The 27,625-nt window shown below is 43.2% G+C and overlaps 1 protein-coding gene across 1 annotated transcript; it reads left to right on the forward strand.

Annotated features, from left to right (window-relative positions):
• Positions 1 to 1,483: 1,483 nt before the first annotated feature.
• On the forward strand, positions 1,484 to 26,928 carry LOC124127439 (acetylserotonin O-methyltransferase-like). Its single transcript, XM_046490834.2, has 7 exons — positions 1,484 to 1,692; positions 4,764 to 4,935; positions 5,176 to 5,316; positions 5,492 to 5,737; positions 19,771 to 19,911; positions 21,802 to 21,924; positions 26,142 to 26,928. Exons 1-7 carry the CDS (start codon positions 1,603 to 1,605, stop codon positions 26,363 to 26,365), a joined length of 1,137 nt encoding a protein of 378 aa, XP_046346790.1. The 5' UTR covers positions 1,484 to 1,602; the 3' UTR covers positions 26,366 to 26,928.
• Positions 26,929 to 27,625: the final 697 nt, after the last annotated feature.

Raw genomic sequence — 27,625 nt, forward strand, 5'->3', positions numbered from 1 at the left:
TATTACCAGTTTCGCTAACTCTTATCAACTTCGCTACAGTTCGGTTTCATTTTGATAAAAGATAAGCGACTGTCTGTCAAACGCGTTTTAGACGTGTTGTGATGGGTGCTGGTCTGTAACGTGTTATATGGACAGGTACTGGTCTTTAACGTGCTATATAGGGCAGGTGCTTGTTTATTGCGTGCCATATAAGGCAGGTGTTGGTCTATGAAGTGCCGTGTGAACAGGTGCTGGTCTGCGACATGTCAGGGCCTCTCCATTTACACGTTACAGATCAGCACCTGTCCATATATGCATATTATAGACCAGCGTATGTCCATTTGACACGTTATAGAGCAGGACGTGTTCATATATACACATTACAGACCAGCAATTGTGTATGTGTGTCCATATGAGAAGTTATAGACCAGCACCTGGCCTATGTGACATGTTACAGACCAGCACTTGATTTGCCTCTTTGGTGACCGGTATACATCCATATGTTTAAGTTACTGTACTGTCCTACTGCAGTATGTCATAGGTATTCCATTTCATTAAGATTATTTTCTAATCGAATTTGATGGTAAACAGTTGTCAAAATACAACCCATGCAATGGGTATCACAGTATACTCCTCCGCCGTAGGCGACAAGTGCCATATGTCTAAATCCATCAGTTAGCATGCGATTGAATCCCATGAAGGACGTGTATTCATCGAGGTAAATATATACTTATGATAAAACAGTTATGCCCTTTTCTGTATTTCAGTTTATTAAAATCGTATGCATACATTTGTCTTACGAAACCATTTATGTACGTTTACAATATGACATCCGCGTTTTTAAACGGAATTCAATTATCTGCTGCCCTGTTTTGTCCCTGTTCCGTGACAGCAGTTACTTGACGTCCCTGACATCTTCTTTCCGAACTTTCAGTTGCTTCATGTGCAAGCAACGTGGCGACATTGTCGAATACTATGCAATTCGCTATGCCGGGTCTCAAAGGCGTGCCAGAAAGCTATGATCGTAGTTTCGAATACCAGATTCGACCTGATTATGTTTCTGGGTTTGCCAAAACTATACCCGTGATTTGGGTTTCACCAACGTGGTAAATGTCTACGACCTGCATCACTTCGGGCTTTACTCTAACATGACCTGAACGAAAACGGAAAGGAAGTCACAGGAAAAAAGTCAAAACTATTTTGAATGGAAGAGTTCATTGCAGACTCCAGAAACTAATCTACAATGTCTATTCATTTGCTGACAAAATGTAAGTTATATATATTTGGATACCATTTTTCCGTTCCCCCACTCGACACATCGCACTCAAGTGCTCACTTTAGCAAATTTGAAATAATGTCAGTCAACTGCTTGACATGATTGAATCACCTATAACACAGCTACAAGCAAAACGGGTTCAGTGTATACCTCGAAAGCATCAGCCAATGGTAACGATCAAGGTTAACCGCGATTGGCTGGGAACAGGGTTATCGGGTAGGGTTACAACTGTGACACTCGGCCGGGCATATAAAGCGCGTTCGATCAGCTGTTGATCAGCTGCTGCGAGAAGCCGGCCGGTGAAATCATATCCCAAGAACGCTAGTGGCAATCGTGTAGGCACTAATATGGGAGATCTTGACATCGACAACAACTTAGGATCCGATCCAGCATCAGACATCATTCAAGATATCATATCAGGGGCAAGACGACTCAAGGTAGGCTTCTGTCACCAACTGTTGTCGCTGATTATATACAACTTCAGATCACATGTTAGCAATATATAATCTTTCCTGATTTTATTAACTTTTTTACTTTCACAGATCATATTTCGGTGACATACTTACGAATTATGGATTTTTTTCTGATTAACGCTGAATTTGTAGAATCACCTTATCTGATTGAAAATATTGAATGACATTCGTGACAAAGGCACCTGGGTCAAAATCGTTTGACATTTAGAAGAGAATGTCGCACTTGTCGCTTAGCTCAGTGTTCAGTGTGTCTTGGCTAAGTGTTCAGTGTGTCTTGGCTCAGTGTTCAGTGTGTCTTGGCCCAATGTTCAGTGTGTCTTGGCCCAATGTTCAGTGTCGCTTAGATCAATGTTCAGTGACTCAGTGTTTAGTGTGCCTCTTGTCTCAATGTTCAGTGTATTTCTTGGTTAAATGTTCAGTGTTTCCTGACTCAATGTTCAGTGTGTCTCTTGGCGCAATGTTCAATGTGTTTCTTGGTTAAATGTTCAGTGTTTCCTGACTCAATGCTCAGTGTGTCTCTTGGCGCAATGTTCCATGTGTTTCTTGGTTCAATATTCAGTGTTTCTTGTCTCAATGTAAAGTTTGTCTCCTGTCTCAATAACCAGTGTCTCTCTGTCTCAATGTTCAGTATGTCCCATGTCTCAATAACCAGTGTCTCAATGTTCAGTATGTCCCATGTATCAATAACCAGTGTCTCTCTGTCTCAGTGTTCAGTATGTCTCCTGTCTCAATAACCAGTGTTTCTCTGTCTCAATGTTCAGTATGTCCAATGTCTCAATAACCAGTGCCTCTCTGTCTCAAAGTTCAGTATGTCCCATGTCTCAATAACCAGTGTCTCTCTGTCTCAATGTTCAGTATGTCCCATGTCTCAATAACCAGTGTCTCTCTGTCTCAATGTTCAGTAAATATTTTGAAAGATTCTGTTCAGTGAGACTCGTGGCTCAATTTTCAGTGTGACTCTTGGTTCAATGTTCAGTGAGACTCTTGGCTCAATGTTCAGTGTGTCTCTTTTCTCAATATTCAGTTTGGCTTGCCTCAATGTAAAGTATGTCTCTTGTGTCAATGTGCAGTGTGTTCCTTGTCTCAAGGGTTCAGTGTGACTCTTGGCTGAATGTTCAGCATGTATCTTTTCTCAATGTTTAGTATGTGTCTTCTGTCAATGTTCAGGGTGTATCTTGTCTCAATGTTTAGGGTGTCTCTGGTCTCAATGTTCAGTGTTTCTTGCCCCATTGTTCAATATGTCTCTTACCTCTATGTTCAGTGTGTCCCTTGTCTCAATGTTCAGTATGTCTCTTGTCTCAATGTGCAGTGTGTTTCTTTGTTAAATGTACAGTGCTTCTCGACTCAATGTTTAGTGTGTCTCTTGTCTCAATGTTCAGTATGTCTCTTGGTTCAATGTTCAGTGAGACTCTTGGCTCAATGTTCAGTGTGTCTCTTTTCTCAATATTCAGTTTGGCTTGCCTCAATGTAAAGTATGTCTCTTGTGTCAATGTGCAGTGTGTTCCTTGTCTCAAGGGTTCAGTGTGACTCTTGGCTGAATGTTCAGGGTGTATCTTGTCTCAATGTTTAGGGTGTCTCTGGTCTCAATGTTCAGTGTTTCTTGCCCCATTGTTCAATATGTCTCTTACCTCTATGTTCAGTGTGTCCCTTGTCTCAATGTTCAGTATGTCTCTTGTCTCAATGTGCAGTGTGTCTTTGTTAAATGTACAGTGCTTCTCGACTCAATGTTTAGTGTGTCTCTTGTCTCAATGTTCAGTATGTCTCTTGGTTCAATGTTCAGTGAGACTCTTGGCTCAATGTTCAGTGTGTCTCTTTTCTCAATATTCAGTTTGGCTTGCCTCAATGTAAAGTATGTCTCTTGTGTCAATGTGCAGTGTGTTCCTTGTCTCAAGGGTTCAGTGTGACTCTTGGCTGAATGTTCAGCATGTATCTTGTCTCAATGTTTAGTATGTTTCTTCTGTCAATGTTCAGGGTGTATCTTGTCTCAATGTTTAGGGTGTCTCTGGTCCCAATGTTCAGTGTTTCTTGCCCCATTGTTCAATATGTCTCTTACCTCTATGTTCAGTGTGTCCCTTGTCTCAATGTTCAGTATGTCTCTTGTCTCAATGTGCAGTGTGTTTCTTTGTTAAATGTACAGTGCTTCTCGACTCAATGTTTAGTGTGTCTCTTATCTCAATGTTCAGTGTGTCTCTTGTCTCAATGTTCAGTGTGTTTCGTGTTTGATCGTCCAGTGTCTCTCGTCTCAACGTACAGTGTCTATTGCCTTATGTTTCAATGCTCAGTGTGTCTCTTGTCTCAATGTTCAGTGTGTTTTGTGTTTGATCGTCCAGTGTCTCTTGTCTCAACGTTCCGCGTCTATTGCCTTTTGCTTCAATGTGTAGGGTGTCTCTTGTCTCAATGTTCAGTGTGTTTTGTGTTTGATCGTCCAGTGTCTCTTGTCTCAACGTTCAGTGTCTATTGCCTTTTGCTTGAATGTGTAGGGTGTCTCTTGTCTCAATGTTCAGTTAACTCTCGGTTTAATGTTCAGTATATCTCTTGTCTAAATGTTCGGTGTCTCTTTTCTCAACTTTCAATGTGCCTCTTGTCTGAATGTTCAGGGTGTCTTTTGGCTGAATGTTCAGTGCGGCTCTTAGCTAATGGTGAGATTAAACATGCCGTGTCCATAGTATATTCAAGCAAGCAAATGATTCAGAAGTGCACTTGATGATGTTTCTCGGGTCATTGCGAGTAGATTAAATATTAACGGTTGATTGCTTGTAGTGACAATACAATATGAATATGTAATAGATATTCCTTCCATTGTCTGTTGAAGCAACATATTTCCAAAACCGATATTAACGGATTATATGTCAAGAATAGCAACGTCGCATAGCGTGTCTCTCAATATGATGTATTGCCATAAACCATCTTGAAATCGACAGAATAAAATGAAATTTCTTATGAATCGTATTCATGAGACGCCAGTAGATCAATCACTGTTGAAATAGCATGTGACAACGTACACGCTTGAAAGTGCACCACATATGTCATTTCAGATTGTATGCGAGACCCTGGAGGCGGGTTTGTTTGATGAGATCGAGACATTCAGAGGCCCTGTCTCCAGTGCAGATGTCGCCACAAAGTGTCACTTTAGCCTTGACGTCACTGAGAGACTGTTTAACACTTTGGTGTGCCTGAAGCTGCTGGAGAAGATTACATCTACGGACGGTAGGCTTTCGGTGTGAACTTAGCTGTTGTAACACTCGCTGTATTGATCTCACCTGATGTAACACTGAATCTGTTGATCTTAACTTGAGGTAACACTGATTTACTGATGTATGACTGATTTCGCTATCTTTAACCTAATGTACGACTAATTTGGGTAACCTTCACAAGATGAAACAACTATTCTGTTTATATTTACATGATGTTAAACTGATTATTGACTCAGTTCTATTAAATTTGCAGGTGCTGTCGGGTATAAGAACTCCACGGCGACAACGAGGTACCTGCTATGTTCCAAGCGGCCTAGCATGATCGCCTGTTGTCTGAGCGAAGCCGCTATGGTCCTACCGGCGCTAGATAATCTGGCTGCTGTCCTCAGAGGAGGTACTTTGTAATCAGAGTTAACAGTGTCTCCTTCATTTCTATGATACAACTAAACACCTAGTTAACTTGACATGACAGAACACTGCTGACAAGTATAATTATTTGAAAGACTGGCCGTCTTAGGGATAACAAACACAAAGAATTAATGCTACAACATGTATGTTTTCTAAATCAGGGACATCCGAGACTATTGCCCAGCAGGTGGTGAAAGGGGAACAGAATAACAACACGAAAGGGAGCGACAATGCCAACGCCAACCCGCCCAACACAGCGAACACCAACCCGCCAAGCACCATGATCACCAACAACGACAAACAAATGATGTTCATGTTAGCAATGGAGGGCATGGCGGCCTCTTGTGCTCCCGCCATTGCACGAGCATTTGACCTGAGTGGAAATAAAACAGCAGCAGACCTTGGTGGTAGGATCAGTAGTGCTCTGTTCTAATCAGTCCCAACGAGCTCAGGGTCCCGTTCCACAAAGCGATCATAACGTTAAGACGATCGTAACTCACATACTTTAACATAGGCTAATGATAGCCGTAGCGCTAAGACAACCGTAACTCCTATACTATAATATGGGCTAAGGAAAGTCGTAAGGCACAGATGATCGTAACTCCATACTTTAATATGGGCTAATGATAGTCGTAAGGCTCAGATGATCGTAGCTCCACACTTTAATAAGGGCTAATGATAGTCGTAAGGCTCAGATGATCGTAACTCCCACACTTTAACATAGGCCAACTGAGAGGGAAACGAGTGCGAAAGGCCAACTTTAGCAGCAAGGAGATAGATAGCATTGCTGATGAAGTGAAATTTTTCTGGTAATCTTAAAGTTATACAGTAGTTGTGCAGGAGGAAGGCTGCCCTATGCACTATGAAGGGTGAAACTGCAAACAGTTTGTGTACACATCAGCGAAGAGAATATCGAACCAGGGATATACAGTAAGCAATGCATGTTTTCTTAATACACCAAATGGTATTACTATTTTGCATTATCATATTTAAAAGGCATACACACCTGACACGTATGACTTATTTTAGGTGTGTGTTTTGTTCTCAAATACACAATTTATCAGATAAGCCATAGTTTCCATGTTTCTGGCGTGATTGCATGGGAACTCTTAGTGGAATGTTAAATATAGGGTCTGACTTCCTTTAGAATCACAAAGACAGCTGCTCTTGGCATTCTGTACATAGCTATGAGATCGTGTCCTGTTGCAAAGTGCGATTCCGAAATATTCTTTCTCTTTTGATCGGTATCTTTTTAAAAGTGACGAATGCCGCCATTTTCACGAGAAATCTTGCGACTTAGGATGGATCATACTAACCTTAAGTTTTGATCTTTATTAAGAGCAGAAGGGGGCTTTGTGAAAGAGGTGGGCGCCTCCAGTGTAGAGCTAAAGGCAAAGTTACGGTCATCTTAGCCTTCGGGGGCAAGGGGGCCCTGGTTAGGAGAAACGTACTCTGTTCCGAACTGTAGCAAAGTACTCTGTTCCGAAATGTAGCAATTTACTCGGTTCCGAACTGTAGCAACGTACTCTGTTCCGAACTGTAGCAAAGTACTCTGTTCTGGTCAGTAGCAACGTACTCTGTTCCGAACTGTAGCAACGTTCTCTGTTCCGAACTGTAGTAACGTACTCTGTTCTGGTCAGTAGCAACGTACTCTGTTCCGAACTGTAGCAACGTACTCTGTTCTGTTCAGTAGCAACGTACTCTGTTCCGAACTGTAGCAACGTACTCTGTTCCGAAATGTAGCAAAGTACTCTGTTCCGAACTGTAGCAAAGTACTCTGTTCTGGTCAGTAGCAACGTACTCTGTTCCGAACTGTAGCAAAGTACTCTGTTCCGAACTGTAGCAAAGTACTCTGTTCCGAAATGTAGCAAAGTACCCTGTTCCGAACTGTAGCGACGTACACTGTTCCGAAATGTAGCAAAGTACTCTGTTCCGAACTGTAGCAACGTACTCTGTTCCGAACTCTAGTAACGTACTATGTTCTGGTCAGTAGCAACGTACTCTGTTCCGAACTGTAGCAACGTATTCTGTTCCGACCTGTAGCAACGTACTCTGTTCCGAACTGTAGCAACGTACTCTGTTCCGAACTGTAGCAACGTTCTCTGTTCCGAACTGTAGCAAAGTACTCTGTTCCGAACTGTAGCAACGTACTCTGTTCCGAACTGTAGCAAAGTACTCTGTTCCGAACTGTAGCAAAGTACTCTGTTCCGAAATGTAGCAAAGTACCCTGTTCCGAACTGTAGTGACGTACACTGTTCCGAACTGTAGCAACGTACTCTGTTCCGAACTGAAGCAAACGTACTCTGTTCCGAAATGTAGCAAACTACTCTGTTCCGAACTGTGGCAGCGTACTCTGTTCCGATCTGTAGCAGCGTACTCTGTTCCGAAATGTAGCAACATACTCTGTTCCGAACTGTAGCAACGTACTCTGTTCCGAACTGTAGCAACGTACTCTGTTCCGAACTGTAGCAAAGTACTCTGTTCTGGTCAGTAGCAACGTACTCTGTTCCGAACTGTAGCAACGTTCTCTGTTCCGAACTGTAGTAACGTACTCTGTTCTGGTCAGTAGCAACGTACTCTGTTCCGAACTGTAGCAACGTACTCTGTTCCGAAATGTAGCAAAGTACTCTGTTCCGAACTGTAGCAAAGTACTCTGTTCTGGTCAGTAGCAACGTACTCTGTTCCGAACTCTAGTAACGTACTCTGTTCTGGTCAGTAGCAACGTACTCTGTTCCGAACTGTAGCAACGTATTCTGTTCCGACCTGTAGCAACGTACTCTGTTCCGAACTGTAGCAACGTAATCTGTTCCGAACTGTAGCAACGTACTCTGTTCCGAACTGTAGCAAAGTACTCTATTCCGAACTGTAGCAACGTACTCTGTTCCGAACTGTAGCAAAGTACTCTGTTCCGAACTGTAGCAAAGTACTCTGTTCCGAAATGTAGCAAAGTACCCTGTTCCGAACTGTAGTGACGTACTCTGTTCCGAACTGTAGCAACATACTCTGTTCCGAACTGAAGCAACGTACTCTGTTCCGAAATGTAGCAAACTACTTTGTTCCGAACTGTGGCAGCGTACTCTATTCCGATCTGTAGCAGCGTACTCTGTTCCGAAATGTAGCAACGAACTCTGTTCCGAACTGTAGCAACGTACTCTGTTCCGAAATGTAGCAACGTACACTGTTCCGAACTGTAGCAAAGTACTCTGTTCTGGTCAGTAGCAACATACTCTGTTCCGAACTGTAGCAACGTACTCTGTTCCGAACTGTAGCAACGTACTCTGTTCCGAAACGTAGCAAACTACTCTGTTTCAATATGTAGCAAAGTACTCTGTTCCGAACTGTAGCAACGTACTCTGTTCCGAACTGTAGCAAGGTACGCTGTTCCGAAATGTAGCAAAGTACGTTGTCCCGATTGTAGCAACGTACTCCGTTCCGTCATGTAGCAAAGTACTCTGTTCCGAAATGTAGCAAAGTACTCTGTTCTGGTCAGTAGCAACATACTCTGTTCCGAACTGTAGCAACGTACTCTGTTCCGAACTGTAGCAACGTACTCTGTTCCGAACTGTAGCAACGTACTCTGTTCCGAAGTGTAGCAAAGTACTCTGATCCGAAATGTAGCAACGAACTCTGTTCCGAAATGCAGCAACGTTCTCTGTTCCGAACTGTAGCAAAGTACTCTGTTCTGGTCAGTAGCAACATACTCTGTTCCGAACTGTAGCAACGTACTTGGTTCCGAACTGTAGCAACGTACTCTGTTCCGAAATGTAGCAAACTACTCTGTTCCGAAGTGTAGCAAAGTATTCTGTTCTGGTCAGTAGCAACGTACTCTGTTCCGAACTGTAGCAACGTACTCTGTTCCGAACTGTAGCAACGTACTCTGTTCCGAACTGTAGCAACGTACTCTGTTCCGAAATGTAGCAAAGTACTCTGTTCCGAAATGTAGCAAAGTATTCTGTTCTGGTCAGTAGCAACGTACTCTGTTCCGAACTGTAGCAACGTACTCTGTTCCGAACTGTAGCAACGTACTCTGTTCCGAACTGTAGCAACGTACTCTGTCCCGAAATGTAGCGGGGTACTCTGTTCCGAAATGTAGCAAAGTATTCTGTTCTGGTCAGTAGCAACATACTCTGTTCCGAAATGTAGCAACGTACTCTGTTCCGAACTTTGGCAACGTACTCTGTTCCAAAATGTAGCAACGTACTCTGTTCCGAAATGTAGCAAAGTACTCTGTTCTGGTCAGTAGCAACGTACTCTGTTCCGAACTGTAGCAACGTACTCTGTTCCGAACTGTAGCAACGTACTCTGTTCCGAACTGTAGCAACGTACTCTGTCCCGAAATGTAGCGGGGTACTCTGTTCCGAAATGTAGCAAAGTATTCTGTTCTGGTCAGTAGCAACATACTCTGTTCCGAAATGTAGCAACGTACTCTGTTCCGAACTTTGGCAACGTACTCTGTTCCAAAATGTAGCAACGTACTCTGTTCCGAACTGTAGCAACGTACTCTGTTCCGAACTGTAGCAAGGTACTCTGTTCCGAAATCTAGCAAAGTACTCTGTTCCGAACAGTAGCAAAGTACTCTGTTCCGATCTGTAGCAGCGTACTCTGTTCCGAAATGTAGCAACGTACTCTGTTCCGAACTGTAGCAATGTACTCTGTTCCGAAATGTAGCAACGTACTCTGTTCCGAAATGTAGCAAAGTACTCTGTTCCTAACTGTAGCAACGTACTCTGTTCCGAACTGTAGCAACGTACTCTGTTCCGAAATTTAGCAAAGTACTCTGTTTCCGAACTGTAGCAAAGTACTCTGTTCTGGTCAGTAGCAACGTACTATGTTCCGAATTGTAGCAACGTACTCTGTTCCGAACTGTAGCAACGTACTCTGTTCCGAACTGTAGCAACGTACTCTGTTCCAAAATGTAGCAACGTACTCTGTTCCGAACTGTAGCAAGGTACTCTGTTCCGAAATGTAGCAAAGTACTCTGTTCCGAACTGTAGCAACGTATTCTGTTCTGGTCAGTAGCAACGTACTCTGTTCCGAACTGTAGCAACGTACTCTGTTCCGAACTGTAGCAACGTACTCTGTTCCGAAATGTAGCAACGTACACTGTTCCGAACTGTAGCAAAGTACTCTGTTCTGGTCAGTAGCAACATACTCTGTTCCGAACTGTAGCAACGTACTCTGTTCCGAACTGTAGCAACGTACTCTGTTCCGAAACGTAGCAAACTACTCTGTTTCAATATGTAGCAAAGTACTCTGTTCCGAACTGTAGCAACGTACTCTGTTCCGAACTGTAGCAAGGTACGCTGTTCCGAAATGTAGCAAAGTACGTTGTCCCGATTGTAGCAACGTACTCCGTTCCGTCATGTAGCAAAGTACTCTGTTCCGAAATGTAGCAAAGTACTCTGTTCTGGTCAGTAGCAACATACTCTGTTCCGAACTGTAGCAACGTACTCTGTTCCGAACTGTAGCAACGTACTCTGTTCCGAACTGTAGCAACGTACTCTGTTCCGAAGTGTAGCAAAGTACTCTGATCCGAAATGTAGCAACGAACTCTGTTCCGAAATGCAGCAACGTTCTCTGTTCCGAACTGTAGCAAAGTACTCTGTTCTGGTCAGTAGCAACATACTCTGTTCCGAACTGTAGCAACGTACTTGGTTCCGAACTGTAGCAACGTACTCTGTTCCGAAATGTAGCAAACTACTCTGTTCCGAAGTGTAGCAAAGTATTCTGTTCTGGTCAGTAGCAACGTACTCTGTTCCGAACTGTAGCAACGTACTCTGTTCCGAACTGTAGCAACGTACTCTGTTCCGAACTGTAGCAACGTACTCTGTTCCGAAATGTAGCAAAGTACTCTGTTCCGAAATGTAGCAAAGTATTCTGTTCTGGTCAGTAGCAACGTACTCTGTTCCGAACTGTAGCAACGTACTCTGTTCCGAACTGTAGCAACGTACTCTGTTCCGAACTGTAGCAACGTACTCTGTCCCGAAATGTAGCGGGGTACTCTGTTCCGAAATGTAGCAAAGTATTCTGTTCTGGTCAGTAGCAACATACTCTGTTCCGAAATGTAGCAACGTACTCTGTTCCGAACTTTGGCAACGTACTCTGTTCCAAAATGTAGCAACGTACTCTGTTCCGAAATGTAGCAAAGTACTCTGTTCTGGTCAGTAGCAACGTACTCTGTTCCGAACTGTAGCAACGTACTCTGTTCCGAACTGTAGCAACGTACTCTGTTCCGAACTGTAGCAACGTACTCTGTCCCGAAATGTAGCGGGGTACTCTGTTCCGAAATGTAGCAAAGTATTCTGTTCTGGTCAGTAGCAACATACTCTGTTCCGAAATGTAGCAACGTACTCTGTTCCGAACTTTGGCAACGTACTCTGTTCCAAAATGTAGCAACGTACTCTGTTCCGAACTGTAGCAACGTACTCTGTTCCGAACTGTAGCAAGGTACTCTGTTCCGAAATCTAGCAAAGTACTCTGTTCCGAACAGTAGCAAAGTACTCTGTTCCGATCTGTAGCAGCGTACTCTGTTCCGAAATGTAGCAACGTACTCTGTTCCGAACTGTAGCAATGTACTCTGTTCCGAAATGTAGCAACGTACTCTGTTCCGAAATGTAGCAAAGTACTCTGTTCCTAACTGTAGCAACGTACTCTGTTCCGAACTGTAGCAACGTACTCTGTTCCGAAATTTAGCAAAGTACTCTGTTTCCGAACTGTAGCAAAGTACTCTGTTCTGGTCAGTAGCAACGTACTATGTTCCGAATTGTAGCAACGTACTCTGTTCCGAACTGTAGCAACGTACTCTGTTCCGAACTGTAGCAACGTACTCTGTTCCAAAATGTAGCAACGTACTCTGTTCCGAACTGTAGCAAGGTACTCTGTTCCGAAATGTAGCAAAGTACTCTGTTCCGAACTGTAGCAACGTACTCTGTTCCGAAATGTAGCAACGTACTCTGTTCCGAACTGTAGCAACGTACTCTGTTCCGAACTGTAGCAACGTACTGTGTTCTGGTCAGTAGCAACATACTCTGTTCCGAACTGTAGCAACGTACTCTGTTCCGAACTGTAGCAACGTACTCTGTTCCGAACTGTAGCAACGTACTCGGTTCCGAACTGTAGCAACGTACTCTGTTCCGAACTGTAGCAACGTACTCTGTTCCGAACTGTAGCAACGTACTCTGTTCCGAACTGTAGCAAAGTACTCTGTTCCGAACTGTAGCAACGTACTCTGTTCCGAAATGTAGCAAAGTACTCTGTTCCGAACTGTAGCAAAGTAATCTGTTCCGAAATGTAGCAAAGTACCCTGTTCCGAACTGTAGTGACGTACTCTGTTCCGAACTGTAGCAACATACTCTGTTCCGAACTGAAGCAACGTACTCTGTTCCGAAATGTAGCAAACTACTTTGTTCCGAACTGTGGCAGCGTACTCTGTTCCGATCTGTAGCAGCGTACTCTGTTCCGAAATGTAGCAACGAACTCTGTTCCGAACTGTAGCAACGTACTCTGTTCCGAAATGCAGCAACGTACACTGTTCCGAACTGTAGCAAAGTACTCTGTTCTGGTCAGTAGCAACATACTCTGTTCCGAACTGTAGCAACGTACTCTGTTCCGAACTGTAGCAACGTACTCTGTTCCGAAACGTAGCAAACTACTCTGTTCCAATATGTAGCAAAGTACTCTGTTCCGAACTGTAGCAACGTACTCTGTTCCGAACTGTAGCAAGGTACGCTGTTCCGAAATGTAGCAAAGTACTCTGTCCCGATTGTAGGAACGTACTCCGTTCCGTCATGTAGCAAAGTACTCTGTTCCGAAATGTAGCAAAGTACTCTGTTCTGGTCAGTAGCAACATACTCTGTTCTGAACTGTAGCAACGTACTCTGTTCCGAACTGTAGCAACGTACTCTGTTCCGAACTGTAGCAACGTACTCTGTTCCGAAATGTAGCAAAGTATTCTGTTCTGGTCAGTAGCAACGTACTCTGTTCCGAACTGTAGCAACGTACTCTGTTCCGAACTGTAGCAACGTACTCTGTTCCGAACTGTAGCAACGTACTCTGTCCCGAAATGTAGCGGGGTACTCTGTTCCGAAATGTAACAAAGTATTCTGTTCTGGTCAGTAGCAACATACTCTGTTCCGAAATGTAGCAACGTACTCTGTTCCGAACTTTGGCAACGTACTCTGTTCCAAAATGTAGCAACGTACTCTGTTCCGAAATGTAGCAAAGTACTCTGTTCTGGTCAGTAGCAACGTATTCTGTTCCGAACTGTAGCAACGTACTCTGTTCCGAACTGTAGCAACGTACTCTGTTCCGAACTGTAGCAACGTACTCTGTCCCGAAATGTAGCGGGGTACTCTGTTCCGAAATGTAGCAAAGTATTCTGTTCTGGTCAGTAGCAACATACTCTGTTCCGAAATGTAGCAACGTACTCTGTTCCGAACTTTGGCAACGTACTCTGTTCCAAAATGTAGCAACGTACCCTGTTCCGAAATGTAGCAACGTACTCTGTTCCGAACTGTAGCAAGGTACTCTGTTCCGAAATCTAGCAAAGTACTCTGTTCCGAACAGTAGCAAAGTACTCTGTTCCGATCTGTAGCAGCGTACTCTGTTCCGAAATGTAGCAACGTACTCTGTTCCGAACTGTAGCAATGTACTCTGTTCCGAAATGTAGCAACGTACTCTGTTCCGAAATGTAGCAAAGTACTCTGTTCCTAACTGTAGCAACGTACTCTGTTCGGAACTGTAGCAACGTACTCTGTTCCGAAATGTAGCAAAGTTATCTGTTCCGAACTGTAGCAAAGTACTCTGTTCTGGTCAGTAGCAACGTACTCTGTTCCGAACTGTAGCAACGTACTCTGTTCCGAAATGTAGCAAAGTACTCTGTTCCGAACTGTAGCAAAGTACTCTGTTCTGGTCAGTAGCAACGTACTCTGTTCCGAACTGTAGCAACGTACTCTGTTCCAAAATGTAGCAACGTACTCTGTTCCGAACTGTAGTAACGTACTCTGTTCCGGTCAGTAGCAACGTACTCTGTTCCGAACTGTAGCAACGTACTCTGTTCCGAAATGTAGCAACGTACTCTGTTCCGAACTGTAGCAACGTACTCTGTTCCGAACTGCAGAAAAGTACTCTGTTCTGGTCAGTAGCAACCTTCTCTGTTCCAAACTGTAGCAACGTACTCTGTTTCGAACTGTAGCAAAGTACTCTGTTCTGGTCAGTAGCAACGTACTCTGTTCCGAACTGTAGCAACGTACTCTGTTCCGAACTGTAGCAACGTACTCTGTCCCGAAATGTAGCGGGGTACTCTGTTCCGAAATGTAGCAAAGTATTCTGTTCTGGTCAGTAGCAACATACTCTGTTCCGAAATGTAGCAACGTACTCTGTTCCGAACTTTGGCAACGTACTCTGTTCCAAAATGTAGCAACGTACTCTGTTCCGAAATGTAGCAAAGTACTCTGTTCTGGTCAGTAGCAACGTACTCTGTTCCGAACTGTAGCAACGTACTCTGTTCCGAACTGTAGCAACGTACTCTGTTCCGAACTGTAGCAACGTACTCTGTCCCGAAATGTAGCGGGGTACTCTGTTCCGAAATGTAGCAAAGTATTCTGTTCTGGTCAGTAGCAACATACTCTGTTCCGAAATGTAGCAACGTACTCTGTTCCGAACTTTGGCAACGTACTCTGTTCCAAAATGTAGCAACGTACCCTGTTCCGAACTGTAGCAACGTACTCTGTTCCGAACTGTAGCAAGGTACTCTGTTCCGAAATCTAGCAAAGTACTCTGTTCCGAACAGTAGCAAAGTACTCTGTTCCGATCTGTAGCAGCGTACTCTGTTCCGAAATGTAGCAACGTACTCTGTTCCGAACTGTAGCAATGTACTCTGTTCCGAAATGTAGCAACGTACTCTGTTCCGAAATGTAGCAAAGTACTCTGTTCCTAACTGTAGCAACGTACTCTGTTCCGAACTGTAGCAACGTACTCTGTTCCGAAATGTAGCAAAGTTATCTGTTCCGAACTGTAGCAAAGTACTCTGTTCTGGTCAGTAGCAACGTACTCTGTTCCGAACTGTAGCAACGTACTCTGTTCCGAAATGTAGCAAAGTACTCTGTTCCGAACTGTAGCAAAGTACTCTGTTCTGGTCAGTAGCAACGTACTCTGTTCCGAACTGTAGCAACGTACTCTGTTCCAAAATGTAGCAACGTACTCTGTTCCGAACTGTAGTAACGTACTCTGTTCCGGTCAGTAGCAACGTACTCTGTTCCGAACTGTAGCAACGTACTCTGTTCCGAAATGTAGCAACGTACTCTGTTCCGAACTGTAGCAACGTACTCTGTTCCGAACTGCAGAAAAGTACTCTGTTCTGGTCAGTAGCAACCTTCTCTGTTCCAAACTGTAGCAACGTACTCTGTTTCGAACTGTAGCAAAGTACTCTGTTCCGAGCTGTAGCAAAGTACTCTGTTCTGGTCAGTAGCAACGTACTCTGTTCCGAACTGTAGCAACGTACTCTGTTCCGAACTGTAGCAACGTACTCTGTTCCGAACTGCAGAAAAGTACTCTGTTCTGGTCAGTAGCAACCTTCTCTGTTCCAAACTGTAGCAACGTACTCTGTTCCGAAATGTAGCAAAGTAATCTGTTTCCGAACTGTAGCAAAGTACTCTGTTCTGGTCAGTAGCAACGTACTCTGTTCCGAATTGTAGCAACGTACTCTGTTCCGAACTGTAGCAACGTACTCTGTTCCAAACTGTAGCAACGTACTCTGTTCCGAAACGTAGCAAACTACTCTGTTCCAATATGTAGCAAAGTACTCTGTTCCGAACTGTAGCAACGTACTCTGTTCCGAACTGTAGCAAGGTACGCTGTTCCGAAATGTAGCAAAGTACTCTGTCCCGATTGTAGCAACGTACTCCGTTCCGTCATGTAGCAAAGTACTCTGTTCCGAAATGTAGCAAAGTACTCTGTTCTGGTCAGTAGCAACATACTCTGTTCCGAACTGTAGCAACGTACTCTGTTCCGAACTGTAGCAACGTACTCTGTTCCGAACTGTAGCAACGTACTCTGTTCCGAAATGTAGCAAAGTACTCTGTTCCGAAATGTAGCAACGAACTCTGTTCCGAAATGCAGCAACGTTCTCTGTTCCGAACTGTAGCAAAGTACTCTGTTCTGGTCAGTAGCAACATACTCTGTTCCGAACTGTAGCAACGTACTTGGTTCCGAACTGTAGCAACGTACTCTGTTCCGAAATGTAGCAAACTACTCTGTTCCGAAGTGTAGCAAAGTATTCTGTTCTGGTCAGTAGCAACGTACTCTGTTCCGAACTGTAGCAACGTACTCTGTTCCGAACTGTAGCAACGTACTCTGTTCCGAACTGTAGCAACGTACTCTGTTCCGAAATGTAGCAAAGTACTCTGTTCCGAAATGTAGCAAAGTATTCTGTTCTGGTCAGTAGCAACGTACTCTGTTCCGAACTGTAGCAACGTACTCTGTTCCGAACTGTAGCAACGTACTCTGTTCCGAACTGTAGCAACGTACTCTGTCCCGAAATGTAGCGGGGTACTCTGTTCCGAAATGTAGCAAAGTATTCTGTTCTGGTCAGTAGCAACATACTCTGTTCCGAAATGTAGCAACGTACTCTGTTCCGAACTTTGGCAACGTACTCTGTTCCAAAATGTAGCAACGTACTCTGTTCCGAAATGTAGCAAAGTACTCTGTTCTGGTCAGTAGCAACGTACTCTGTTCCGAACTGTAGCAACGTACTCTGTTCCGAACTGTAGCAACGTACTCTGTTCCGAACTGTGGCAACGTACTCTGTCCCGAAATGTAGCGGGGTACTCTGTTCCGAAATGTAGCAAAGTATTCTGTTCTGGTCAGTAGCAACATACTCTGTTCCGAAATGTAGCAACGTACTCTGTTCCGAACTTTGGCAACGTACTCTGTTCCAAAATGTAGCAACGTACCCTGTTCCGAACTGTAGCAACGTACTCTGTTCCGAACTGTAGCAAGGTACTCTGTTCCGAAATCTAGCAAAGTACTCTGTTCCGAACAGTAGCAAAGTACTCTGTTCCGATCTGTAGCAGCGTACTCTGTTCCGAAATGTAGCAACGTACTCTGTTCCGAACTGTAGCAATGTACTCTGTTCCGAAATGTAGCAACGTACTCTGTTCCGAAATGTAGCAAAGTACTCTGTTCCTAACTGTAGCAACGTACTCTGTTCCGAACTGTAGCAACGTACTCTGTTCCGAAATGTAGCAAAGTTATCTGTTCCGAACTGTAGCAAAGTACTCTGTTCTGGTCAGTAGCAACGTACTCTGTTCCGAACTGTAGCAACGTACTCTGTTCCGAAATGTAGCAAAGTACTCTGTTCCGAACTGTAGCAAAGTACTCTGTTCTGGTCAGTAGCAACGTACTCTGTTCCGAACTGTAGCAACGTACTCTGTTCCAAAATGTAGCAACGTACTCTGTTCCGAACTGTAGTAACGTACTCTGTTCCGGTCAGTAGCAACGTACTCTGTTCCGAACTGTAGCAACGTACTCTGTTCCTAAATGTAGCAACGTACTCTGTTCCGAACTGTAGCAACGTACTCTGTTCCGAACTGCAGAAAAGTACTCTGTTCTGGTCAGTAGCAACCTTCTCTGTTCCAAACTGTAGCAACGTACTCTGTTTCGAACTGTAGCAAAGTACTCTGTTCCGAGCTGTAGCAAAGTACTCTGTTCTGGTCAGTAGCAACGTACTCTGTTCCGAACTGTAGCAACGTACTCTGTTCCGAAATGTAGCAACGTACTCTGTTCCGAACTGTAGCAACGTACTCTGTTCCGAACTGCAGAAAAGTACTCTGTTCTGGTCAGTAGCAACCTTCTCTGTTCCAAACTGTAGCAACGTACTCTGTTCCGAAATGTAGCAAAGTACTCTGTTTCCGAACTGTAGCAAAGTACTCTGTTCTGGTCAGTAGCAACGTACTCTGTTCCGAATTGTAGCAACGTACTCTGTTCCGAACTGTAGCAACGTACTCTGTTCCGAACTGTAGCAACGTTCTCTGTTCCAAAATGTAGCAACGTACTCTGTTCCGAACTGTAGCAAGGTACTCTGTTCCGAAATGTAGCAAAGTACTCTGTTCCGAACTGTAGCAACGTACTCTGTTCCGAAATGTAGCAACGTACTCTGTTCCGAACTGTAGCAACGTACTCTGTTCCGAACTGTAGCAACGTACTGTGTTCTGGTCAGTAGCAACATACTCTGTTCCGAACTGTAGCAACGTACTCGGTTCCGAACTGTAGCAACGTACTCTGTTCCGAAATGTAGCAAAGTACTCTGTTCCGAAATGTATCAACGTACTCTGTTCCGAACTGTAGCAACGTACTCTGTTCCGAACTGTAGCAACGTACTCTGTTCCGAAATGTAGCAAAGTACTCTGTTCCGAAATGTAGCAAAGTATTCTGTTCTGGTCAGTAGCAACGTACTCTGTTCCGAACTGTAGCAACGTTCTCTGTTCCGAACTGTAGCAACGTACTCTGTACCAAAATGTAGCAACGTACTCTGTTCCGAACTATAGCAAGGTACTCTGTTCCGAAATGTAGCAAACTACTCTGTTCCGAACTGTAGCAACGTACTCTGTTCCGAAATGTAGCAACGTACTCTGTTCCGAAATGTAGCAAAGTACTTTGTTCTGGTCAGTAGCAACGTACTCTGTTCCGAACTGTAGCAACGTACTCTGTTCCGAACTGTAGCAACGTACTCTGTTCCGAACTGTAGCAACGTACTCTGTCCCGAAATGTAGCGGGGTACTCTGTTCCGAAATGTAGCAAAGTATTCTGTTCTGGTCAGTAGCAACATACTCTGTTCCGAAATGTAGCAACGTACTCTGTTCCGAACTTTGGCAACGTACTCTGTTCCAAAATGTAGCAACGTACTCTGTTCCGAACTGTAGCAACGTACTCTGTTCCAACTGTAGCAACGTACTCTGTTCCGAAATCTAGCAAAGTACTCTGTTCCGAAATGTAGCAAAGTACTCTGTTCCGATCTGTAGCAGCGTACTCTGTTCCGAAATGTAGCAACGTACTTTGTTCCGAACTGTAGCAACGTACTCTGTTCCGAAATGTAGCAACGTACTCTGTTCCGAAATGTAGCAAAGTACCCTGTTCCTAACTGTAGCAACGTACTCTGTTCCGAACTGTAGCAACGTACTCTGTTCCGAAATGTAGCAAAGTTATCTGTTCCGAACTGTAGCAAAGTACTCTGTTCTGGTCAGTAGCAACGTACTCTGTTCCGAACTGTAGCAACGGACTCTGTTCCGAAATGTAGCAACGTACTCTGTTCCGAACTGTAGCAAAGAACTCTGTTCTCGTCAGTAGCAACGTACTCTGTTCCGAACTCTAGCAACGTACATCAGTAACAACCTACTAGCCTATTTCTAAACTGTTAAGTTGATTTAATTTGAACCTATTGCAGGAGCGTCAGGGTGCATCGCTTTCGAGCTCTCGCGGACCTACCCAAACATGTGTCTCACAGTGTTCGAATTGCCGCATGTGGCCAAGCTAGCCAAGAAGCTTCAGCCTGAGGACACTAGGAACAAAGTACAGATAGTGGGAGGTAGGTGCAAGCACCCCATCACTACAAGTGATTTGTGTCTTGCTACAGGACATGGAAGTATTCCGTGTGTTTGATTTTGTCACGCTCGATGAACAGTATGGTGCAGCGGTTTAGCTTTGTCCATTCTACGAGTGTTTGAGGAGTGAGTAAGTGAGCTTTTATCAATAGTCCAGCAATATCAGGGCGCGGAACACCAGAAATTGGCATCACACGTTTTCCCCATTTGGGAAATCTAACCCGGGTCTTCCGTGTGACAGCCTTCCCTAGTGTTCTATACATATTCAAACCATGCCTATTTTACTGACTTGTCACCGTTTTTTGTGGATATACCTCATGTAATAATTTACAAAACGCAATTCCTTCTTTTTGAAGCTCAGAACTACTTCAATCAAATAATCAAACCTCAGTCGTTTTAGTTGGATATTTTCTATTTTATATAAACGACTTAGCTTTGTATATAGAATCAACATGCACTCCAGGTGTACAGCTACACCCTGACACTGTACAGATTTTTCTATTGTTGTTTGCTGATGATGTTGCATTTATTGCTGATACTGTGTATGGCCTTCAAAAACGCATAAAAGCTCTGGAAAGTTTTTGTAGTAACTATCATCTAACAGTCAACTTGGATAAAACTAAGGTAGTGGTATTTAAAAATGGGGGTATTTTATCAAAATATGAAAAGTGGTAATACGAGGGTCAAAAACTTCAGTGTGTAAGTTCTTATAAATATCTCGGTACCATTCTTTCAAAAACTCTCTCCTGGTCTTTGCATGTTAATAGTGCTGCTTTACAAGCTTAAAAGGTCCTATTTGGTGTCATTAAATCTCTAAAAATGCTTCAACCTCTTCCTTATGACTTGTTTTTCAATTTTTTTAATTCTAAAATATCTCCAATTCTTTTATACGGTGCCGAGATTTGGGGTGTAGATACTTACAAGGAATTAGAGCAAATCCAGGTACTAGCATGTAAACGCCTTCTTGGGGTTAAACAATCTTCATCAAATCATGTGGTTAGGGGGGAATGCGGAAGGTATCCTATGTACAAATGTGCTTATAAGCGTGTAGTTACTTATTGGTACAGAATTTTACATTTGCCTTAAAATAGATTAGTTAAGAAATGTTATAGATTATTAGTACTTGATGTTAATAATGGTAAGATCAACTGGGTCTCTAAAATCAAACACATTCTCTATTCGTTTGGTTTTGGCTACATATGGGAGATGCAATTTAGTAATAATAGTAGAAGCTTTATCTTGGAATTTGTAAACCGTTTAAAAGCCTCATCTGAGCAAGATTGGCATGCAGCGGTTTCATCTAGCACTAAATCCCAAAGTTACTCTCTTTACAAAATTTCATTTGGCTTAGAAAGCTATATCAATGAAGTAAATGTTTCAAAATTCAGAGCTGCACTTGCTCAGTTGAGATGCTCCTCCCATCGGCTGCGAATTGAGACCGGTCGATATATTAAGGAAATTAGAGAACAGAGACTGTGTTCGATTTGTAACCAGAATTTTATTGAGGACAGATATCATTTTGTGCTTATATGCAATGCTTATAGTGATTTAAGAGCTGAATATATTCCTCCTAAATATTTTACAACCCCTTCTTAAAATAAATTTAATGCTCTTATGTCATCCACTAACTTTAAAATCATACGAAATCTAGCAGTCTACGTTTACAAAGCTTTTCGACTTCGTTCATTGCATACAGTCTAAATATTTATTTGTACATATGCATGTGTATGTGTATGAATGCGTATGGATATGGATATATATGTAAAATAGTGGTAACACGGCCTAACACTTTTTGTGAAGAAACAATACTGAACAATACTAGACGGATATTAAGATGAAATGCAAACTAATCAAATCGACATTTCTTTCCGCAGGTGATTTCTTCAAGGACAGTCTTCCCCCGGCAGATCTCTACATCATAGCTCACGTAATTCATAACTGGGATATTGAGAAGACTGACATCCTTCTTTCCAAGGTGTACCGCGGTCTTCCGCCAGGTGAGTATACTGCCCAGGGTGCAGGTGTTCCTATATACTGCCTAGGGTGTGGGTGTCCCTGTATACTGCCTAGGGTGTGGGTGTCCCTGTATACTGCCTAGGGTGCAGGTGTCCCCATATACTGCCTAGGGTGTAGGTGTCCATGTATACTGCCTAGGGAGTGGGTGTCCCTGTATACTGCCCAGGGTGCAGGTGTCCCTATATACTGCCTATGGTGTGGGTGTCCCTATATACTGCCTATGGTGCAGGTGTCCCTATATACTGCCTATGGTGTGGGTGTCCCTGTATACTGCCTAGGGTGCAGGTGTCCCTATATACTGCCTATGGTGTGGGTGTCTCTGTATAGTGCCTATGGTGCAGGTGTCCCTATATACTGCCTATGGTGTGGGTGTCCCTGTATACTGCCTAGGGTGTAGGTGTCCCTATATACTGCCCATCGTGTGGGTGCCCCTGTATACTGCCTAGAGTGTAGATGTCCCTGTATACTGCCTCTGGTGCAGGTGTCCCTATATACTGCCTATGGTGTGGGTGTCCCTATATACTGCCTATGGTGTGGGTGTCCCTGTATAGTGCCTATGGTGTGGGTGTCCCTGTATAGTGCCTATGGTGTAGGTGTCCCTGTATACTGCCTAGAGTATGGGTGTCCCTGTATAGTGCCTATGGTGCAGGTGTCCCCATATACTGCCTAGGGTGTGGGTGTCCCTGTATAGTGCCTAGGGTGCAGGTATCCCTATATACTGCCTATGGTGTGGGTGTCCCTGTATACTGCCTAGGGTGCAGGTGTCCCTATATACTGCCTATGGTGTGGGTGTCCCTGTAGAGTGCCTATGGTGTAGGTGTCCCTGTATACTGCCTAGGGTGTGGGTGTCCCTGTAGAGTGCCTATGGTGTGGGTGTCCCTATATACTGCCTATGGTGTTGGTGCCCCTATATACTGCCTATGGTGTGGGTGTCCCTATATACTGCCTAAGGTGTTGGTGTCACTGTATAGTGCCTATGGTGCAGGTGTCCCTATATACTGCATATGGTGTTGGTGTCCCTGTATACTGCCTAGGGTGTGGGTGTCCCTGTATACTGCCTAGGGTGTGGGTGTCCCTGTAGAGTGCCTATGGTGTAGGTGTCCCTATATACTGCCTATGGTGTTGGTGCCCCTGTATACTGCCTAGGGTTTAGGTGTCCCTGTATACTGCCTATGGTGTGGGTGTCCCTGTATACTGCCTTGGGTGTGGGTGTCCCTGTAGAGTGCCTATGGTGTAGGTGTCCCTGTATACTGCCTATGGTGTGGGTGTCCCTGTATACTGCCTAGGGTGTGGGTGTCCCTATATACTGCCTATGATGTGGGTGTCCCTGTATACTGCCTAGGGTGTAGATGTCGCTGTATACTGCCTAGGGTGTGGATGTCCCTGTAGAGTGCCTATGCTGGCGCTCCTGTTCACTGTCCATGTTATATGTGTCACATGTATACTGCCCATGTTGTTGGTGCCCCTGTGTACTGTCCATGTTGTTGGTGCCCCTGTGTACTGTCCATGTTGTTGGTGCCCCTGTGTACTGTCTATGTTGTTGTTGCCCCTGTATATTGCCCATGTTGTTGGTGCCCCTGTGTACTGTCCATGTTGTATGTGTCACCCGTTTTATACTGTCCATGTTGTATGTGTCCCCTGTTTTATACTATGTAGATGATGCCCCTGTATACTGTCCATGTTGTTGGTCACCCTGTTTTATACTATGTAGATGATGCCCCTGTATACCGTCCATGTTGCTGGTGCCCCTGTACACTGTCCATGTTATATGTGTCACATGTATACCGTCCATGTTGTTGGCGCTCGTGTATACTGTCCATTTTGTTGGCGCTCGTGTATACTGTCCATGTTGTTGGTGACCCTGTATACTGCCCCTGTTGTATGTGTCACATGTATACTGTCCATGTCGATGTGTCACATGTATTATACTGTGCATGTTGTTTGTGTAACATGTATACTGTCCATGTTGTATGTGTCACCTGTTTTATACTGTCCATGTTGTGTCACCTGTTTTATACTGTCCATGTTGTATGTGTCTCCTGTATTATATTGTCTATGTTGTATGTGTCACCTGTATTATATTGTCCATGTTGTATGTGTCACCTGTTTTATACTGTCCATGTTGTATGTGTCTCCTGTATTATATTGTCTATGTTGTATGTGTCTCCTGTATTATATTGTCCATGTTGTATGTGTCACCTGTATTATATTGTCCATGTTGTATGTGTCTCCTGTATTATATTGTCCATGTTGTATGTGTCACCTGTATTATATTGTCCATGTTGTATGTGTCTCCTGTATTATATTGTCCATGTTGTATGTGTCACCTGTATTATATTGTCCATGTTGTATGTGTCTCCTGTATTATATTATCCATGTTGTATGTGTCTCCTGTATTATATTGTCCATGTTGTAAGTGTCACATGTATTATATTGTCCATGTTGAATGTGTCTCCTGTATTATATTGTCCATGTTGTACGTGTCACATGTATTATACTGTCCATGTTGAATGTGTCACCTGTATTATACCTTCCATGTTATATGTGGCACCTTTATACTGTCCATGTAATATGTGGCACCTTTATACTGTCCATGTTGTATGTGTCACCTGTATTATATAGTCCATGTTGTATGGGTCACATGTATTATACTGCCCATGTTGTATGTGTCACATGTATAATGTCCATGTTGTATGTGTCACCTGTATTACACCTTCCATGTGGTATGTGTCACCTGTATTATACCTTCCGTGCTGTATGTGTCACATGTATACTGTCCTTGTGGTATGTGTCACCTGTATTACACCTTCCATGTGGTATGTGTCACCTGTATTACACCTTCCATGTGGTATGTGTCACCTGTATTACACCTTCCATGTGGTATGTGTCACCTGTATTATACCTTCCATGTTGTGTCACATGTATACTGTCCATGTTGTATGTGTCACCTGTATTATACCTTCCATGTTGTATGTGTCACATGTATACTGTCCTTGTTGTATGTGTCACCTGTATTATACCCTCCATGTGGTATGTGTCACCTGTATTACACCTTCCATGTGGTATGTGTCACACGTATTATACCTTCCATGTTGTATGTGTCACATGTATACTGTCCTTGTTGTATGTGTCACCTGTATTACACCTTCCATGTGGTATGTGTCACACGTATTATACCTTCCATGTTGTATGTGTCACATGTATACTGTCCATGTTGTATGTGTCACATGTATTATACCCTCTATTTGGTATGTGTCACATGTATTATACCTCCCATGTTGTATGTGTCACATGTATACTGTCCATGTTGTATGTGTCACATGTATTATAGCCTCCATGTGGTATGTGTCACCTGTATTACACCTTCCATGTGGTATGTGTCACCTGTATTACACCTTCCATGTGGTATGTGTCACCTGTATTACACCTTCCATGTGGTATGTGTCACCTGTATTACACCTTCCATGTGGTATGTGTCACCTGTATTACACCTTCCATGTGGTATGTGTCACCTGTATTACACCTTCCATGTGGTATGTGTCACATGTATACTGTCCATGTTGTATGTGTCACATGTATTACACCTTCCATGTGGTATGTGTCACATGTATTATACCTCCCATGTTGTATGTGTCACATGTATACTGTCCATGTTGTATGTGTCACATGTATTACACCTTCCATGTGGTATGTGTCACATGTATTATACCTCCCATGTTGTATGTGTCACATGTATACTGTCCATGTTGTATGTGTCACATGTATTATAGCCTCCATGTGGTATGTGTCACCTGTATTACACCTTCCATGTGGTATGTGTCACCTGTATTATACCTTCCGTGCTGTATGTGTCACATGTATACTGTCCATGTTGTATGTGTCACCTGTATTATACCTTCCATGTTGTATGTGTCACCTGTAATAAACCTTCCATGTTGTTGGTGCCCCTGTATGCTGCCCATGGTGTATGTGTCACATGTATACTGTCCATGTTATAAGTGTCACATGTATTATATTGTCCATGTTGCATTTGTCACCTGTATTATACTGCCCATGTTGTAAGTGTCACATGTACACTGCTATGATGCAGCAACTGACGATATACACTAGAACACCTGGAGGAGAAGTTATAGTGTCTCTTTTGCATACTAAATCTAGGAAATAACTTTCCTCGCATAACGTGTTACTTCTTTTATAGGGGGAAGCTTACTCCTGCTGGAAAAGACGCTGAACGAGGATAAAGATGGACCATGGTCGTGTATCAGCATGGATCTAGTGATGGCTATGATCTCAAAGGGACGGGAGAGAACTCCGTCAGAATATCAGAAGTTGCTCAAGAAGCACGGATTTTCAAATACTCAGTTTAAGTCAATAGAAGGGTGCAATTACTATGATGCTATTCTCGCAAAGAAACCATTTTAGGTATGCAGTAGAGCATGTGATTCGATTGGTTTCTTCCATGAAGACCGAAGGTGCAGCAGATGTTCTTAGTGATGTTCACTTGCCATTTGCTGATCAGTTGTCGAAAGCAATGTCATGAAACATTAAAAATTGTATTTATTGCCTTGCAGCATTTAGTTGGTTAATATGTTTCCTCTTCGTCGCTTATTGCCTACCGTCCACTGAGGCACACGATAGAAGCCTGGACACCCTGCTTTCGGGACGAGCACTGTGACAAACGTACAGATGTGTACAAAGAACATAGTACCGGTCAGTTGAAAGGGGTCCACTGGTAAATCTGTCCCTCTGTTACTTAATTTATAGAAATGGTGTCTTTTCATTGTCTTTTCATTGTCTGTTCAAGTCTAACCTCATGACAAGAACAAACTTTTGGGCGACTGGGGGCAAACTATTTTGGTCCGCATACATTTTGAAGTTTTTATCAGATCTGTACCATATTTACAACTCGTCATATCGTCATGTATTTTATACTTTTATATCACATTTTGTAACCTGTTGTAAGAAATAAAGTGTTATGTACGTAAGCAAATGTTGTTTTCTTTATGAAGTCAGTGTGCGCACACATGATTATGCCCAAGATGTTATATTATGAGGAACATCCCAACATATATTCAACAACAAAAGTTCCGGTGACACTAATATTTTAGTGTATTTTTCAAACAAGTAAAGTTTGGTTTTCAATATTGTAGTCACAACATTATCTGTGATAACGGTAGACCAGTGTATGTAACATAATCTGTGATGACGGTAGAATAGTGTATGTAACAGTATCTGTGATGACGGTAGACTAGTGTATGTAACATTATCTGTGATTATGTTAGAGACCAGTGTATGTAACATTATCTGTGATGACGGTAGACTAGTGTATGTAACATTATCTGTGATGATGGTAGACTAGTGTATGTAAAATTATCTGTGATGATGGTAGACTAGTGTATGTAACATTATCTGTGGTGACGGTAGACAAGTGTATGCAAGATTATCTGTGATGATGGCGGACTAGTGTATGTAACATTATCTGTGATTATGTTAGAGACCAGTGTATGTAACATTATCTGTGATGATGGTAGACTAGTGTATGTAACATTATCTGTGATGATGGTAGACTAGTGTATGTAACATTATCTGTTATGACGGTAGAATAGTGTATGTAACAGTATCTGTGATGACGGTAGACTAGTGTATGTAACATTATCTGTGATGATGGTAGACAAGTGTATG

This window comes from Haliotis rufescens, unplaced genomic scaffold (assembly GCF_023055435.1).
Source record: "Haliotis rufescens isolate VD_foot unplaced genomic scaffold, xgHalRufe1.0.p SCAF_1, whole genome shotgun sequence".
Taxonomy (NCBI): Eukaryota; Metazoa; Mollusca; class Gastropoda; order Lepetellida; family Haliotidae; genus Haliotis; species Haliotis rufescens.